General features: G+C 41.6%; 1 protein-coding gene and 1 long non-coding RNA gene across 5 annotated transcripts; one reads left to right on the forward strand and one right to left on the reverse strand.

Moving 5' to 3' along the window:
- Nucleotides 1–7,395: 7,395 nt before the first annotated feature.
- Nucleotides 7,396–9,188, reverse strand: LOC109902004 (uncharacterized). The gene is made up of 2 exons (XR_004202487.1): nucleotides 9,129–9,188; nucleotides 7,396–9,010 (listed from the first exon to the last, which is right to left on the reverse strand). It is a non-coding gene; the product is annotated as an uncharacterized LOC109902004 (long non-coding RNA).
- A 1,507-nt stretch (nucleotides 9,189–10,695) lies between these two features.
- Nucleotides 10,696–19,379, forward strand: LOC109902000 (uncharacterized). Of its 4 annotated transcripts, none has more exons than XM_020498045.2 (14): nucleotides 10,696–10,856; nucleotides 11,023–11,092; nucleotides 11,324–11,600; nucleotides 12,114–12,265; nucleotides 12,442–12,492; nucleotides 12,585–12,867; nucleotides 12,974–13,143; nucleotides 13,286–13,309; nucleotides 13,607–13,672; nucleotides 13,842–14,124; nucleotides 15,358–15,509; nucleotides 15,620–15,724; nucleotides 18,540–18,822; nucleotides 18,976–19,379. In XM_020498045.2, exons 2-14 carry the CDS (start codon nucleotides 11,023–11,025, stop codon nucleotides 19,115–19,117), a joined length of 2,058 nt encoding a protein of 685 aa, XP_020353634.1. In that variant the 5' UTR covers nucleotides 10,696–10,856; the 3' UTR covers nucleotides 19,118–19,379. The 4 variants fall into 4 exon arrangements, with proteins under 4 accessions (XP_020353634.1, XP_020353633.1, XP_020353635.1 ...); XM_020498044.2 differs by having other exon boundaries at nucleotides 10,724–10,856; nucleotides 12,439–12,492; XM_020498046.2 differs by having other exon boundaries at nucleotides 10,724–10,856; nucleotides 12,439–12,492; nucleotides 12,974–13,122.
- The last annotated feature ends 17 nt before the right edge of the window (nucleotides 19,380–19,396 follow it).

Genomic DNA, 19,396 nt, shown 5'->3' on the forward strand with positions numbered 1-19,396 from the left:
TAGACACAGGGTGTTAGAACTCAGATGTTTTTGGGGGCACAATTGCCACAGTTGTAGTTTCCATATATCAGGCGAGTAAAGAGGGTTTGTTTAGGACCAGTGTTAAGGCTGGTTCAGACTAGTCTACTGTGAAGACGATGAAGATAGATAGATGAATAAGGGGGGGTCCTGGAATTCCTGCCTGAGCGCAGGGTCTGAAGTGAGTATATGCCAGTGTTTCTTCACTATGTTTTCAATCATGAAGGCTTTGGAGAGGATGGTCTGTCAGTCTGTCTGTCTCTTTGTCTGACTGTGATTTTCTTTGTTCTTCTTTGTTGTCACTCTGTCTGTATTTGCTTCTCCTTGTGCTCCTCAGCATCCCTACTTCCTGCGGCTATGACCCTAAACTAAGCCCCTGCTAATAGGGCTATAGGCTACTCATGGTGATGGCTGATGCACTCTTCATGGCAATAGCCTATCTCAAGATTAGCTACTTCAATTTGTTGAGAAAAACAAATTTCTATTGGTTCTACAGACAGATTCGTTCTTCTCTTTTCAGCAGTAGGTATTTGCTTTCCAAACTGTACGTTTTTCCCTAGATTACATTTTGAGATCTGCAAAATGCAAACTGACAGCTGCAGCCAACCATAGAAATATAATACATAGATGTAAGTTCTCATTCAAGTCAGGACTGGCATATATTGCTAGTGTACCCATTAGTTTAACAGTCAAATTGCCAGGGTAAGAGGTTAAAAACCCTTCTATGGATAATATGTGCAGTACTAGTCAAAAGTTTGGACCCAACTACTCATTCAAGAGTTTTTCTTTATTTTTACAATTTTCTACATAGTCAAATATTAGTGAAGACATCATCAGAACCACGACATAACACATATGGAATCATGTAGTAACCAAAAAAGTGTTAATCAAATCAAGATATATTTTATATTTTATATTCTTCAAAGTAGCCACCCTTTGCCTTGATGACAGCTTTGCACACTCTTGGCATTCTCTCAACCAGCTTCACCTGGAATGCTTATCCAACAGTCTTGAAGGAGTTCCCACATATGCTGAGCACTTGTTGGCTGCATTTCCTTCACTCTGCAGTCCAACTCATCCCAAACCATCTCAATTGGGTTGAGGTTGGGCAATTGTGGAGGCCAGGTCATCTGATGCAGCACTCCATCACTCTCCTTCTTAGTCAAATTACACAGCCTGGAGGTGTGTTGGGTCATTGTCCTGTTTAAAAACAAATGATAGTCCCACTAAGTGCAAACCAGATGGGAAGTGTTTGTGGAAGTGTGAAATTAATGTAGGAAAATATCACATTTTAGATCTGGTAAAAGATAATACAAACAAAAAAACATGCATTTTCAAAACCTTTTTTGTTCCATCATCTTTGAAATGCAAGAGAAAGGCAATAATATAATACTGCAGTTTAGGCGCAATATATATTTTGGCCACTAGATGGTAGCAGTGTGTGTGCAAAGTTTCAGAGTGATCCAGTGGAGCATTGCAGTACTGCACAGTATTTTGTATCAAGTCTGCCCAAATGTGCAGAATTGGTCAATTGATCAATTTTCAAGTACATAACTATAGAGAACATACAAAAATTATATAGTAATACAAAATGTAAGTTTATACACTCTCGGGAATGTCATACATGATGGATCATTAGCTTATACACTAACTTTCACACATCTAGATGGCCGGGCGGGGTGGGTGTGGAGACAGCAGGGGTTCAAACTGTAGAACCTAGTTCCTACATTTGAATATAAAATGGATTTTATCAAATAAAACTGTGCTACATTTAATCTCTGGGGTCCTCAGGATGACAAATCAGAGCAAGATTACTGAATGTAAGTACAATATTTACCTTCAGAGGTGAATGTATCAAACCAGTTGCCGTGATAAAAGTTTTTTGTTGTTGTGCACTCTCCTCAAACAATAGCATGGTATTTTTTCACTGTAATAGCTACTGTAAATTGGACAGTGCAGTTATGTCTATGTCCTGGAAAGTTTGACGTTACTTACAACGTCATGCTAATCACATTAGCGCACGTTAGCTCAACTGTCCCGGTATAGGGACACCGATCCCGTAGAGGTTTTAAAGTAATTCTGGACTGTCGTTTCTCTTTGCTTCTTTGAGCTGTTCTTGCCATAATATTGACTTGGTCTTTTACCAAATAGGGCTGTCATCTGTATACCACTCTTACCTTGTCACAACACAATTGATTGGCTAAAACGCATTAAGAAGGAAATAAATGTATTGAAATGCATTCCAGGTGACTACCTCATGAGACTGATTGAGAGAATGCCAAGTGTGCAAAGCTGTCATCAAGGCAAAGGGTGGCTACTTTGAAGAATATAAAATATATTTTGATTTGTTTAACACTTTTTTGGTTACTACATGATTCCATGGTTACTACATGTTATTTCATAGTTTTGATGTCTTCACTATTATTCTACAATGTAGAAAATAGTCAAACTAAAGAAAAACCCTGGAATGAGTAGGTGTGTCCAAACTTTTGACTGGTACTGCATATGCCCAGAACATAACAACAAGCTGTAGTCTGTACTTAGTGAACATTACCATATGCCGACTGTAGGCATATGGTAATTGCAAAAATAAAGGAAACACTTGAGTTAACAAGGGATACAAAGTATATGTTAAGGTGTGGGGTGCATTTTCCTGGCATGGTTTAGGTCCACTTGTAAAATCTATGCCATGGAGCATTGAAGCTGTTCTGGCAGCTCATGGTGGCCCAACACCCCTTTAAAACACTTTATGTCGGTGTTTCCTTAAGATACCCGCAAATGCTTGTGATAAAACTTAATCCAGTATTTTTTGGGATAAACTATTGATCCTGTTTGTATTTTTAGTTTTCCCCTCACTCAACTTTTTTTTCATTCAACTTTTTCACTCCGGACGCTTATCTGGACATGGTTCGTCAGGACCTCCAACAGCCGGTGCTGGCTAAAGCTAAAACTGGCGAGTGTAGAGAGTATAGAGATATTGTTATCCACGTCGGCACCAACGATGGTCGGATGAAACAGTCAGAGGTCACCAAGCACAACATAGCTTCAGCGTGTAAATCAGCTAGAAAGATGTGTCGGCATTGAGTAATTGTCTCTGGCCCCCTCCCAGTTAGGGGGAGTGATGAGCTCTACAGCAGAGTCTCACAACTCAATCGCTGGTTGAAAACTGTTTTCTGTCCCTCCCAAAATATAGAATTTGTAGATAATTGGCCCTCTTTCTGGGACTCACCCACAAACAGGACCAAGCCCGGCCTGTTGAGGAGTGACGGACTCCATCCTAGCTGGAGGGGTGCTCTCATCTTATCTACCAACATAGACAGGGCTCTAACTTCTCTAGCTCCACAATGAAATAGGGTGCAGGCCAGGCAGCAGGCTGTTAGCCAGCCTGCCAGCTTAGTGGAGTCTGCCACTAGCACAGTCAGTGTAGTCAGCTCAGCTATCCCCATTGAGACCGTGTCTGTGCCTCGACCTAGGTTGGGCAAAACTAAACATGGCGGTGTTTGCCTTAGCAATCTCACTAGGATAAAGACCTCCATTCCTGCATTATTGAAAGAGATCGTGATACCTCACATCTCAAAATAGGGCTACTTAATGTTAGATCCCTTACAATATAGGTCAATTATCTTGTTTAATGTGTATTGGTATTTTCTTGTTTTTCAGTTGAGATGCTGCAGTGTCTTAACTGCATTGATCCAGAGTGTATATACTCATCTTTAGTTACCTGCCTAGCCTCTTCCAATAAAACATGTGTCACTAGTGTGACTACTACCATAACCGTAACAGGTGTGCTTAGAGTTTGTTATCTACTTAAAAATGCTTAAAGCCAACCCATGATGCTGTTAGCTTCCTTATGAAGGATCTTTTGAAACCTGATGTAAGATTACAATGTACAATATTTATGGGTAATTGCCTCTTTGCTCTATACTTCTATTTCATTAGATTCTATTCAAAATTGATATCTTTTTCTCTTGTTTTGTAAAGGGCTTGTTACTGGTGAATGTTCCATCAAGGTAAACAGGGCATGTGACATTAAGAGTCACTGGCCACGTACTGTACACTGAGTGGACAAAACATTAGGAATACCGTCCCAATATTGAGTTTAACCTCCTTTTGCCCTCAGAATAGCCTCAATTCGTTAGGGCATGGACTCTACAAGGTGCTGAAAGTGTTCCACAGGGTTACTGTCCCGTATTCACTCCAATGCTTCTAAGAGTTGTGTCAAGTTGGCTGAATATCTTTTGGGTGGTGGACCATTCTTGATATATACGGGAAACTGGTGCGCCTGACACCTACTACCATACCCCTGTTCAAAGGCACTTCAATCTTTTTATCTTGCCCATTCACCCTCTGAAAACATACACAATCAATGTCTCAATTGTCTCAAGGAATCATTGCTTTTACCTGTCTCCTCCCCTTCATCAAATCCAATTTTATTTGTCACATACACATGGTTAGCAGATGTTAATGCGAGTGTAGCGAAATGCTTGTGCTTCTAGTTTCGACAGTACAGTAATATCCAACAAGTAATCTAACAATTCCCCAACAACAACCTAATACACACAAATCTAAAGGGGTGAATGAGAATAGGTACATAAGTATATGGATGAGTGATGGCTGAGCAGCATAGGCAAGGTGAAATAGATGGTATAAAATACAGTATATACATGTGATATGAGTAATGTAGCATATGTAAACATTATTAAAGTAGAATTATTTAGAGTGGCGTTGTCACGTTCTGACCTTAGTTCCTTTATTATATTTTGTGTTAGTTTGGTCAGGGCATGAGTTGGGGTGGGTAGTCTATGTTCTTTTTTCTATGTAGTATTTATGTGTTTGGCCTGGTATGGTTCTCAATCGGAGGCAGGTGTCGTTCATTGTCTCTGATTGAGAATCATACTTAGGTAGCCTGTTTTCCCCATTTTAGTTGTGGGTGATTGTTTTCTGTGTCCGTGTTTTCACCATACAGAACTGTTTCGTTTTTCGTTTTTGTTGTTTTGTTCAGTGTTCAGTTGTTTTATAAAAAATATGGACACGCCACGCTGCGCATTGGTCCTCCTCTCTTTCTCCAGACGACAACCATTACAGGCGTTGTATAAAGTGACTAGTGATTAATTTATTAAAGTGGCCAGGGATTGGGTCTCATTGTAGGCAGCAGCCTCTCTGAGTTAGTAATGGCTGTTTAGCAGTCTGATGGCCTTGAGATAGAGTCTGTTTTTCAGTCTCTTGGTCCCAACTTTGATGCACCTGTACTGACCTCGCCTTCTGGATGATAGCGGGGTGGTTGTTGTCCTTGATGATCTTTTTGGCCTTCCTGTGACATCGGGTGCTGTAGGTGTCCTGGAGGGCAGGTAGTTTGCCCCCGGTGATGCATTGTGCAGACCGCACCATCCTCTGGAGAGCCTTGCGGTTGAGGGCGGTGCAGTTGCCGTATCAGGCTGTAATACAGCCCGACAGGATTATCTTGATTGTGCGTCTGTAAAAGTTTGTCAGGGTTTTGGGTGACAAGCCAAATGTATTCAGCCTCCTGAGGTTGAAGAGGCGCTGTGTCTGTGATGTGTACGCCAAGGAACTTAAAACTTTCCACCTTCTCCACTGCTGTGCCTTCGATGTGGATAGGGGGGTGCTCCCTCTGCTGTTTCCTGAAGTCCATGATCATCTCCCTTGTTTTGTTGACGTTGAGTGAGAGGTTGTTTTCCTGATACCACACCACACTCCGAGTGCCTTCACCTCCTCCCTGTAGGCCGTCTCGTCGTTGTTGGTAATCAAGCACACTGCTGTTGTGTCATCTGCAAACTTGATGATTGAGTTGGAGGCGTGCATGGCCACATAGTCGTGGGTGAACAGGGAGTACAGGAGGGGGCTGAGCACACACTCTTGTGGGGCCCCAGTGTTGAGGGTCAGCGAAGTGGAGATGTTGTTTCCTACTTTCACCACCTGGGGGCGGCCCGTCAGAAAGTCCAGGACCCAATTGGGTTGAGACCCAGAGCCTTCAGCTTGATGATGAGCTTGGAGGGTACTATGGTGTTGAATGCTGAGTTGTAGTCAATGAACAGCATTATTACATAGGTATTCCTTTTTGTCCAGATGGGATAGGGCAGTGTGCAGTGTGATGGCGATTGCGTCGTCTGTGGACCTGTTGGGGCGGTAAGCAAACTTAAGTGGGTCTAGGGTGGCCGATAAGGTGGAGGTGATATGATCCTTTACTAGTCTCTCAAAGTATTTCATGATAACAGAAGTGAGTGCTATGGGGCAGTAGTCATTTAGCTCAGTTATCTTTGCCTTCTTGGGTACAGGAACAGCGGTAGCCATCTTGAAGAATGTGGGGACAACAGACTGGGATAAGGATTGATTGAATATGTCCGTAAACACACCAGCCAGCCGGTCTGTGCATGCTCTGAGGACGTGGCTTGGGATGCTGTCTGGGCGAACACGTTTAAATGTTTTACTCACGTCAGCCACGGAGAAGGAGAGGGGGCTCAGTCCTTGTTAGCGGGCCGCGATGGTGACACTGTGTTATCCTCAAAGCGGGCAAAGAAGGTGATTTGTTTGTATGGAAGTGTGACCTCGGTGTCTGTGACGTGACTGGTTTTCTTTTTGTAGTCCATGATTTCCTCTCAGATCACACAGAACGTCACCATGCCAGTGATTGAAGTGGATTTACCAAGTGACATCAATAAGGGATCATAGCTTTCACCTGGATTCACATGGTCAGTCTATGTCATGTTTTGTACAATCAGTATATATACAGTAGTTACAAAGGTGACCAAGGAAGTATTCACACAGGTGAGAGACATGCTTAAGCATTTGACAGGGGCAGGGCCAACCTGTATTGGATGAACAAGAAGGGGGACAGACGAAGGGGGACAGACGCTGCGCCATCACTGGCATGGTGACGATCTGTGTGATCTGAGAGGAACACTTCACGGCAGACCACCCCTTCCTCTTCTTCATCAGACAATAAGACTAACTACATCCTTCTCCTCGGCAGGTTTTCCTCTCCTCAGTGGAATAGGGATGGTATTGTAGTAACAACTGAATACGCCAAATGAAAAATGATATTTAGTTTGGACTGTATCATTGTGAATGATAATGGTTCCCCCTTACACTCTGTTAAGATTTGAATTGAATAATGCAATTGACACAACCTTCCTTATCTGTTAAAGGATCCAAACAATGGTCAAAACAACTACAATCCTATTAGAAAATGTTGTGGTGTGATAATTTATTTTACAATATTTCCATGTTGGTAGAAATATATCATAATCATCATAATATAATTTGTTTTAAAGCAAGCACATTTAGAATATAAATCATCATAAATAAGAAATTATTCAATCAAGAAACACTCAAATGTAACGGGCATCAACTGGAAAACAATACAAAAATCATGACTTTAATTGTACGTATTTTGAAATACATACAAATCACTGTACATCTCCTTATGTTGTAATCAATGCGTTATGTTGTCAGAGGCCCAGCAGCAGAGGGACTAGGCTCAGTCTGATGGACCAGGCTGTAGCTGTTACAGGCACATTGGTTAAAGTTACAGAGGTTGTAGTTACAGGGGATGTAGTTGCAGTTACAGATACGGGCCCTGTGGTTACAGATACGGGCCCTGTGGTTACAGATACGGGCCCTGTGGTTACAGATACGGGCCCTGTGGTTACAGATACGGTCCCTGTGGTTACAGATACGGGCCCTGTGGTTACAGATACGGGCCCTGTGGTTACAGATACGGGCCCTGTGGTTACAGATACGGGCCCTGTGGTTACAGATACGGGCCCTGTGGTTACAGATACGGGCCCTGTGGATACAGATACGGGCCCTGTGGTTACAGATACGGGCCCTGTGTTTACAGATACGGGCCCAGTGGTTACAGATACGGGCCCTGTGGTTACAGATACGGGCCCTGTGTTTACAGATACGGGCCCTGTGGTTACAGATACGGGCCCTGTGGTTACAGATACGGGCCCTGTGGTTACAGATACAGGGGCTTTGGTTACAGTTTCAGGGGACGTTGTTACAGGTAAAGGGGCTATAATTACAGTTAAAGGCGCTGTGATTAGTTACAGAGGCTGTAGATAAAGGCACAGAGGCTGTAGATAAAGGCACAGAGGCTGTAGATAAAGGTAAAGAGACTAGATAAAGGCACAGAGGCTGTAGATAATGGTACAGAGGCTGTAGATAATGGTACAGAGGCTGTAGATAAAGGCACAGAGGCTGTAGATAATGGTACAGAGGCTGTAGATAAAGGCACAGAGGCTGTAGATAAAGGTAAAGAGACTAGATAAAGGCACAGAGGCTGTAGATAATGGTACAGAGGCTGTAGATAATGGTACAGAGGCTGTAGATAATGGTACAGAGGCTGTAGATAAAGGTAAAGAGACTAGATAAAGGCACAGAGGCTATAGATAATGGTACAGAGGCTGTAGATAATGGTACAGAGGCTGTAGATAATGGTACAGAGGCTGTAGATAATGGTGCAGAGGCTGTAGATAATGGTGCAGAGGCTGTAGATAAAGGCGCAGAGGCTGTAGATAAAGGCGCAGAGGCTGTAGATAAAGGCGCAGAGGCTGTAGATAAAGGCGCAGAGGCTGTAGATAAAGGCGCAGAGGCTGTAGATAAAGGCGCAGAGGCTGTAGGTGTTGTAGTTACAGGTACAGGGGAGTAGTTACTGGTACAGGGGAGTTAGTTACTGGTACAGGGGATGTAGTTACTGGTACAGGGGATGTAGTTACTGGTACAGGGGATGTAGTTACTGGTACAGGGGATGTAGTTACTGGTAAAGGGGATGTAGTTACAGGTAAAGGGGATGTAGTTACATTATAGTTAATTCGCCAGCGAACTGGGGAGGAGATCTGTAGGAGGAGAACAGATCTACTGTACAGTAGCTATAAATAACTATTGTTCTGATCTTGTTGTTGGTAATGCATTGGAAACACATTCAGGAACCATGTTGTCTGGTTCTCCTTAGTTCTCGTTTGTCCTGGTTCTGATAGTGGAATGGAGGCAATGAGATATTACAGTACAGTAGCTCTGACTTTTCTAATAGCTACTTTATTGAGGAAAAATATACTTACTGTATGAATTATAATCTACATAATAATTACCATATACTGTTGCTGTAGGATGATTGTCCCACTGTAGCAAACTGTCTCAAATTAAGATCCTATAAATGTAAGACACAATCCGATCATATACTGTATTTCTTCAAACAATGACAGACAGCTGAAATGAACACATCAAATACATTGTTGGAAACACAAACATTACTTAGGTAATAGACACAGGTATCTTACCATTCAGAGTTTGATTGTTGCAGCCACTGGTGTTACAGCAGAGCTGGTTAGAGGCAGTGCAAATTAAGCCCTTGTCTTTTGACACTGGCTTCAGTGCGCAGATGAGTTCCGCAGTTGGAGGTAGTGATGGATGCTGCATTGAGAGTACCTGTAGTGGACAAAACAGGTTAAACATTATCAGACGACACATATACAGGCCAGAGAAACCTACATATTCATTTTACTCAAAGCAAGAATGTTGTCAATGACTAATTAACAGGGCAACAATAGTTAAAACATGATAAGCATATGTAATACATATTTATATTAGACAGCATTTGGTCCACTGGACTGAGCAGAAGGGTGTCTGTGTTCTCCTCAATGTCCAGCTCAGTTGAGTAGTTCTTCAGTGGGATGGTGGGGGCGGTGAACATGCCAAGCAGAGAACTAATCTTGGTCATCTACACACACGCGTGCATGCACAAACACACATGTGCACGTGCACACACACACACACACACACACACACACACACACACACACACACACACACACACACACACACACACACACACACACACACACACACACACACACACACACACACACGTTTGTTTTACTATCCTTGTTGGACTGAACAATTTATTCCCATTCAAAATCCTATTTTCCCTAACCCCTAAACCTAAGCATGACCCTAACTCCTAAACCTACCCCTAAACCTACCCCTAAACCTAACCCCTAACCCTAATTGTAACCCTAAACCTAAGCCTAAAATAGCATTTTTCCTTGTGGGGACCCGAGAAATGTCCCCACTTGTCCAACTTTTCCTCGTTTTACTATCCTTGTGATTTCTGGTCACCACAAGGATAGTAAAACCAAAAACACACCTACACAGTTATTAAATCATATACTTGATTTTTGTTTTTGTTTTACCTCCACCAATATTTGAGCTGAAATGAGGTTCCTCTTTTGAACCATATGATGGTGCTGTTGTATTACAAACATTTCTTCCTCTTGTGATAAGAAGTGGGCGAAGGACGCTGCATACCGTGATTCTAAAGTGCTGCTATATTTATGCAGTGTTCAGTGGCCTGCCTAGCACATCTTTTTGAAAAATATACAATTCGTTTTATATCACCATTTAGGACTGATTTTAGAGGTGGTTTTGGACTGTACATGATGGCCAGGTTGATGTCACCAGGTTGTTCCACTGAGCCTTTACAGCAATCAAGGCTGTCTTAGTGTGTCTGTGAAGCTTCATCATGTCTTATGAACATACTCATAAGCATACTGTACAAGGAATACAAAAAGTGCAGTTCACACAAGAAGTACAAGATGACTAAATGTGGCCTGTGTCAGGGCTCTATATATGTAATGCTCCATGGCACAGTCTTGTTCGTCACTTTTGAAAAGTAAACAGTTCTTTGTACATTGCAAACATAGTGACTCAGAGGTCAGTGGACCCTTCCTATGTTCAATCCATTTCTGCCAGTCCCTGAGTCCCTGAGGACCCAAAGGAATCCCCTCTAATGCAGAGCATGCAAACGCATTACTTCCACGGTAAGTTCCCAAATGTACATGATAACTTCATTTTGAGTAGCCTACTGCAAAATGTGTCAGTCACATGTTTTATCTGATCTGTGACATTTCAAAGAACTGTCTGGTGAACAGAATGAATCTGTTGATGTTAATCTGTGAACCTCTCCTATTTGTTTCTGTCTGCAAGATGAAAGACGTAATTATACTCTCCCTGCTGGGGATTCTGGGAATGGGAAGGTGCTCTAAAGATGAATTAGGTTGGTCAACGCTTTTACCTTGTTGGGTTCCATGGGAATCTATTTTCTATGGTTCTATATGTAAAGTTAACGAATGAAAATAGTGTCATTATTTAAAATGTGGATATTTAATTAAATACAGTATTTAAAAACGATTTTATAACATGTATGGAGATTATCAGATGGTAACATGATTTATGGTTCATCTCTGTTCTGAATAGCTATCCTCACTATTCTCCTTCTGGCCCACAGTGAATGTTGCTCTGAGGGGCAAAGCAGCCCAATCATCCACATCCTATGGAGGCACTGCAAAAAGAGCCATTGATGGAATATGGAACCCAACTTACGAATATGACTCCTGCAGCCACACTTCGGGAGAGACCAGCCCCTGGTGGAGGGTGGACCTGCTGGAGACCTACCAAGTCACCTCCGTCACCATCACCAACAGAGATACTTTATCAGAGAGGATCAACGGGGCTGAGATCCGCATTGGAAACTCCCTGGAGAACGACGGCAACAGTAACCCCAGGTGTGACACTGCCCTTCATCCTACATTTGAGCATTAGAGGAAAATAATGTTGTATGCCCAGGCTGATAGCAGACACCTGGGCTATGTCACAATTCTGTTATTCCTCACATCCTATCTCTTCACCTGCTTCTCAATAGTATTGAGGAGAAGGTTCAAGGTGCCTCCACAAGGACTTTTTTATCCAATGGGTTTTGACAGTTGCATAAAGTAGCTTTAGTACAAATGCCTTTGACTCCACTAGATTCCTATTTTATGTTTACTTTTCACTCCCATACATTTTCCCTGGCACCCAAAAGTACTCAGGCAGGACAGCAAAATGGTTCAATTCACACACTTGTAAAGATAATTTTACTGGGTAACTTTCCCTTTGACTTATTTTTTACTGCAGTATATTTACTTTTACTCAAGTATAACTGTTCTGTACTTATTCCACAGCTGGGTTTTAAAAAGGAGGCGAGGATAGAGGATATGAGGAATCCACCTCCTCCTAATACGTCTTACTTTTCCATCCAGGTGTGCGTTGATATCCTCCATCCCCGCAGGGGGCTCCACCACATTTCAATGCCACGGGATGCAGGGGCAATACGTCAATGTGTTCCTCAGAGGATACATGCAATATCTGACCCTGTGTGAGGTGGAGGTGAATGCTCATCCTGCTCCTATTGGTACGCATCCAAACCTGGAAGAAAATAACATAACAGAGTGATCAAACGCATATAGAGATACATATTTTGATGGTGATCCATTTGTGTGGTAGTTTTCCTTTTTTATTAGCTATAAATGGTTGATAAGACCTGTACGTTATAACTCTCATGTATGTTTCATTGTGTCTTATAAGAAGAAATGGGACCAACTCAAGCATCAGAACTCAACTTAATTGTTCCTGTTACAGGTAAACCCAGATCTATACCACATAAGTATGTTATATAAATTAATGGATCTTTGTACTGCATTGGTAAGTGTAAACCTTCTATTTCCCTAAAGACAATGTTGCCTTAAAGAAAACGACTCGCCAATCCTCCCAGTACTCCTACATGGGGGGCTCTAACAATGCCGTGGATGGAAGACGCCTCTCCATGTACAAAGACAAATCCTGCAGCCGCACCAAGTCCCAAGTCAACCCATGGTGGAGGGTGGACTTGCAGCGAGCTTACAACGTCACCTCCATAACAGTCACAAACATTGAAGACGTTGATCCAGAGATGATCGATGGTGCTGAAATCCACATTGGAAACTCGCTGCAGAATAATGGCAACAGCAATCCATTGTGAGGAGCCTCATGAGCAAATATAACACAGAGCGCATTTGGTGTTTAAGATTTGAGATCAAAAGCCTGTTTATACCATGTGTTTTTGTTCGATTTCCTTCTTTAGATGCGCTGTGATCTCCTCATATCCCGCGTGGGAGGTCATGACCTTTCAGTGCAGTGGGATCGAGGGTCGCTATGTGAACGTTTTCTTGCCGGGCTGCAATAAACACCTGTCACTGTGTGAGGTGGAGGTGAATGTGGGCAGCCGTCCTGGTGAGGAGCAGACATTATATGGTATTGTCATCAATTAACGGAAGGGGCAATATGTGATCACTTCATCTAAGTTTATAAGCTTGTTAGGGTGAGAAAAACATGACATTTGGTCAAACTTGACCTATTCCTCTAAATTACAACAAATCTCTTGGTCCTTTTACAGATATGGACAAACATCTTTCCTCTGGTATGTACAGGGTTTTAGTTACTATATCTCTGATGTGTTATTGTTGGACATCAAATCAAAATTTATCGGTCACATACACATGGTTAGCAGATGTTATTGTGAGTGTAGCGAAATGCTTGTGCTTCTAGTTCCGACCATGCAGTAATATCTAACAAGTAATCAAACAATTTCACAACAACTACCTTTTACACTTGCCTACATGGTAGCTATTAGATGACTTGAAGCCATGGCTAACTGTCTATTAACAGGTTCAAAGCCTGTGACTCAAACCTTTATGTACTGTCATGTTTCCTGTAGACAGGAGGGTGCAAGATATGAAGAGAGGGCAAGACATTCTATGCCCAGACCATAAGACTCGATATGGTAACACAATATACATTTTTTAAAAACTTTTGTTGTATTATAGAGAATGAAACATTGTTTGAGAAATGTTTTCATTGAGATCGCTGATTAGTACAGCTATGTACTGCATCTTGAACTGACAATGAACCTTTTGTAAACCCATGATTTTAATCTTGTTTGTTCTGTGAAGAGAATGCAGCCACTGGCGGGATAGCCAGTCAGTCGTCGCAGTGGGACATGTTTGGAGATGCCAACAATGCCATTGACCTGAGCTGGATCAACCGTTATCTGGAGGGGTCCTGCAGCCACACGAAAGCAGAGGTCGACCCCTGGTGGCGGGTGGACCTGAGCAAGACCCACAACGTCACCGACGTCACCATTACCAACAGAGGGGACTGCTGCTCAGACAGGATCAGTGGAGCAGAGATCCACGTTGGGGACTCGCTGTTCAACAACGGCAATAGCAACCCACTGTGAGTTATCTTCGTAACACAACTTCTGTCTGGCTATACAACCCACTATGTGTCTTCCCGGTAACACAACTCTCCCTTAAACAACCCAGCCATCTCCATAACTCATCAACTATGAGGATTTAATCAGACTTAAAGGGGCAGTTTACATACACTTAGGTTGGAGTCATTAAAACTATGGTTTGGGCAAGTCGTTTAGGACATCTACTTTATGAATGACACAAGTAATTTTTCCAACAATTGTTTACAGACAGATTGTTTCACTTATAATTCACTGTATCACAATCCCAGTGGGTCAGAAGTTTACATACATTAAATTGACTGTGCTTTTAAACAGCCTGGAAAATTCCAGAAAATGGTGTCATGGTGTCTGATAGGCTAATTGACATAATTTGAGTCAATTGGAGGTGTACCTGTGGATTTATTTCAAGGCCTATCTTCAAACTCAGTGCCTCTTTGCTTGACACCATGGGAAAATCAAACGAAATGCGAGCAAGGAGGCCTACAAACCTGACTCAGTTACACCAGCTCTGTCAGGAGGAATGGGCCAAAATTCACCCAACTTATTGTGGGAAGCTTGTGGAAGGCTACCTGAAACATTTGACCCAAGTTAAACAATTTAAAGGCAATGCTACCAAATACTAATTGAGTGTATGTAAACTTCTGATCCACTGGGAATGTGATGAAAGAAATAAAAGCTGAAATAAATCATTCTCTCTAGTATTATTTTGACATTTCACATTCTCAAAAAAATTGGTGATCCTAACTGACCTAAGACAGGGAATTTTTACTAGGATTAAATGTCAGGAATGATGAAAAACTGAGTTTAAATGTATTTGACTAAGGTGTATGTAAACTCCTGACTTCAACTGTAGCTATGGATACAATGACTGACCAGCTATGATATCAAAATTATAGTTGGAACCATGTTTTGAGGCTATATAGTTTGTTTAAATGTACTATGTTTAAGAACATTGGATAAAACAAGATTATATTTTTGGTTCTGATGGGCTATGACAGTTGAACTAAGCTCATGAGGCATTTCTAAGATATGTTCTTCAAGAATCATTGGGTACATATCATTAATTTATACATCCCAAAATGGATGTAGCAACTGCAGATTGCCCCTTTAAGCTTTCAGGAAACTCATCCCTGATCCCTTATTTTGAGCAAATACTGTTTATCCTGTAATCATCTTGTAACACATAACAATGCTCAAGATTCCTATGCCTGTAGGTGTGCCAGGATTCCATACATCCCTGCTGGGCAAAGCAGGACATTTCCGTGCGGTGGGATATCGGGGCGCTATGTCAACATTCTCCTCCCAGGAAAAGAGAAGTACTTGACTTTGTGTGAGGTGGAAGTGCAAGCAAGCACCTTTCAGGCAGGTATGGGCTCCATCGTTCAGAATGTACACCTTCTCCAGCAGATGCCTTTTTTATTATCGTTTACCGATGTACATTTTTTTACTCCACTCCCTTTTTCCTCCTTTTTCCAGGCCTGCCTTCAACTGCCCCCGAGACAGCAGTTACAGCTCCAAACCTAAACCTGGCCTGGTTGTGGGATCTTCTGATATCCCTCGGAAGGCCTGCTATTCGGAAAGGTCAGCTACTCCTACATCCAATCATACAGTATCCTCCAGGCTAAAATTAGGACCAGAAATCAAAAATCCTTAACCAGAGGCTTGGATTTGACACAATATTCCATATTCACCATGTCATTTTTCTGAGCATGGGCAGAGCCATTGAGGGCTGTCCCTATTATAAAGTTGTCCATTTCTTCTTCTTCTACTACTTCTATGAGTGTATTGGCAGTACCAAAATAAACTGGAAAGGTGCATACCACTAACTACTTTGCTGGAGTGTGTAACGTTTGAACAGATAGATGTACTGCCACCTGCAGTTATGGAATGTTTGCTCAGGAGTATAATTCATTGGTTGAACCCTCCTACTGAGACCCTTCCTTAACCCATAGCAAGTCCTACCCAGTTGACTACTTCAAAATGGTGAAAGTCCTCAATGGTGCTGCACATGCTAAAACAGGCTTTGGGACAAATGCTCCCTCTAACCAACTCAATGGGGCAATTAAATTTCAACACAGTTGATTCTTGGAGGGCCGAATCCTGACTTCAAATTGATGTATTTACCTCAAGTTTCATGCATTAGGATTAGGCCTGAAATGAGTTGACATGTGTTAGTTTCAACTCTGCTGTTGCATTGAATTCCCTTACTTCTCGTCTTCTATTTCTCCCCTGAAGAAGAGACCTATAATCAAAACAATACAGACGAAGAGACATTTGATCATGAGAAAATATCCTTTGAGACACAAAGTCCCGTTGAGTTACCCACATAGTCTGCAAAATGCAAGCCTTGTTGTGTGTCACGAAGGCTGTGTTTACATAGGCAGCTCAATTCTGATATTTTTTTCACTAATATGTCTTTTGACCAATCAGATTAGCTCTGAAAAAGATCTGATGTGAAAAGATCTGATGTGACTGGGACAAAAATATCAGAATAGGGCTGCCTGTGTAAATGCAGTCTATCACACTTACAGTGCCTTCAGAAAGTGTTCACACCCCTTTGACATTTTTACACATTTTGTTGTGTTATAGACTGAATTTAAGATGGATAAAAACAACAACAAAAAATGTCACGGGCACAATATCCCGTAACGTTTAAAAAACAAACAAATGAGTAACAAACAAAAGCTGAAATGTCTGGAGTCAGTAAGTATTCAACTCCTTTGTTATGGCAAGCCGAAATAAGTTTAGGAGTAAACATTTGCTTAACAAGTTGCCCATTTGAACATGGTGAAGTTATTAATTATACTTTGGATGGTGTATCAATACACCCACTCAATACAAACTCAGCTGTCGGAAAGGAAGGAAGGATTTCTTAAAGAAACCAATGGAGACTTTAAAACAGGTACAGAGTTTAACGGCTGTGAAAGGAGAGAACTGAGGATGGATCAACAACATTCTAGTTAATCCACAATACTAACCTAACTGACAGAGTGAAAAGAAGGAAGCCTGTACAGAATACAAATATAATAGAAAATGCATCGTATTTGCAACAAAAGCACTAAAGTAATACTGCAAACAATATGGCAAAGCAATTCACTTTTTGTTCTGAATAAAAAGTGTTATGTTTGGTGCAAATCCAATACAACACATTACTGAGTACCACTCTCCATATTTTCAAGCATCGTTGTGCCTTCATCATGTTATGGGTATGCTTGTAATGGTTAAGAACTGGGGAGTTTGTCACGACTTCCGCCGAAGTCGGCCCTTCTCCTTGCTCGGGTGGTGTTCGGCAGTCGACGTCACCGGCTTTTTAGTCACCACCGATCCATGTTTCAGTTTCGTTTTGTCTGTATTACACACACCTGGTGTTCCCATATCATGTTCCTTATTTAACCCTCTGGCATACATTTCTGTTCTGTCCGTGATTGTTGGTATCTTTAGTGGTTGTTGTATGTGCTAGTGTGTATGTATGTTCCTATTTGGAATTTTTGCTTGACTTTTTGAGTAAACTCCGTTCCGCAACATCTCTGCACCCAATCGAATAAAAAATACATTGAATGGACCTAATTCTAGAAAACCTGGTCCAGTCTGCTTTCCACCAGACACTGGTGGCTTTAGAATCTCAAATATATTTAGAATTGTTTAACACTTTTTTGGTTACTACACGACTCCATATGTGTTATTTCATAGTGTTGATGTCTTCACTATTATTCTACAATGTAGAAAATAGTACAAATAAAGAAAAACCCTTGAATGAGTAGGTGTGTCCAAACCTTTGACTGGTACTGTATATATTATTATTTTGTTGACATAAAACACCGTAAAAATACCAGCAAATCAGCTCCAAGTGATTTTAGTTTTGGAAATCTGTTCCAAAGTATTCCCACGCATAATAGATATTTGTGACCGTATACAAATGTTCGCTTGGTTTAAAAATATAATATTTAATAAACAAAACATATGTTTATACTTCCTGCGGTCAATTTGCAGTTTTTCAAATGATTTGTAATTATCTTCCGGCTCCCTGAATTGTTTTTATAAATCATCCCACGGGTGGATCTAATTTGATGATCCCTGTCTTAGACTTACCGAGAAAGACTGACTGCTGTAATCGCTGCCAAAGGTGCTTCTACAAAGTATTGACTCGGGGGTTTGAATACTTAGGTTAATGAAATATTTCTGTATGTAATTTTAAATACATTCGTTAAAATAAAATAAAAACATTTAGTTCACTTTGTCATTATTGGGTATTGTGTGTAGATTATCATGTTTTAAATGTTGTTTTATCCATTTTGAATTCAGGCTATAACACATCAAAATGTTGAATATATCAAGGGGTAAGACTAAATTCTGAAGGCACTGTTTCCCCCCCTAATTCTTGTTGTGTCCCCCTCAGAGAATCTAGTCTCCGGTGGAATAGAGGTCCATTCCTCCCAGTATGACAGCCACGGTGCTGCCAGCAATGCCACCGACAGGAAGCGTAACCCACTGTACCATGCTGGCTCCTGCAGCCACACGGAGGCAGAGACCAACCCCTGGTGGAGAGTGGACCTTTTGGACACATACCAAGTCACCTTTGTCACCATCACCAACAGAGGGGACTGCTGTCTCCACAAGATCAACGGGGCTGAGATCCGCATTGGAAACTCCATGGAGAACAACGGCACGACCAATCCACTGTAAGAAGATATGATTCATGAAGCCTTGGCTTAGATGATCCACAGCAGTCATGTTTTGGAGATGTGGCGAATTCACATCAATGATTGCAGGTTTCATGATAAGGAAAAACCTCTGGCTGTATGCTCTAACTTACTGGTATGTGTGCGTTTCAGGTGTGCTGTGATCTCCGAGATGAGAGAAGGGCAGGCAATGGATATTCCATGTAACATGGAGGGACACTATGTCACTATCGTTCTCCCAGGCAGAGAGAAGTACCTGGCACTGTGCGAGGTAAAGGTGTATGGGGGAAAGTGATGTCCCCAACCAATCTGAAATGACTCATTTTACAGGAAAGATCCAAATAAGGCCAACATAGTTACCATCTACCTACAGAATCACTTAATATTTTGAGAAGTGTGGAGAAAGTCACTCACTATTTCTCGTCATACCCAGTGGAATCTCAAATAGTTTTCTTTGTTGAAGGCGGACGCCGTTTTATAGCCAAATTATAAACAGTCACATGTGTGTTCAGGTGTGTATTCTATTAATAAAGGCTAGTTACTGTGAATCCAGAAAACATTTCATGAATTTAAT

The sequence above is a fragment of the Oncorhynchus kisutch genome, linkage group LG13 (assembly GCF_002021735.2).
Source record: "Oncorhynchus kisutch isolate 150728-3 linkage group LG13, Okis_V2, whole genome shotgun sequence".
In the NCBI taxonomy this organism is placed as follows: Eukaryota; Metazoa; Chordata; class Actinopteri; order Salmoniformes; family Salmonidae; genus Oncorhynchus; species Oncorhynchus kisutch.

Excerpts from the sequence above, each read along its gene's own strand:
- LOC109902000 (XM_020498044.2), top strand. The coding sequence starts at position 11,023 with ATGAAAGACGTAATTATACTCTCCCTGCTGGGGATTCTGGGAATGGGA. Across the intron at positions 13,673-13,841 it reads AGACCATAAGACTCGATATG|AGAATGCAGCCACTGGCGGG; the intron begins GTAACACAATAT and ends TGTTCTGTGAAG. Across the intron at positions 14,125-15,357 it reads AACGGCAATAGCAACCCACT|GTGTGCCAGGATTCCATACA; the intron begins GTGAGTTATCTT and ends CTATGCCTGTAG.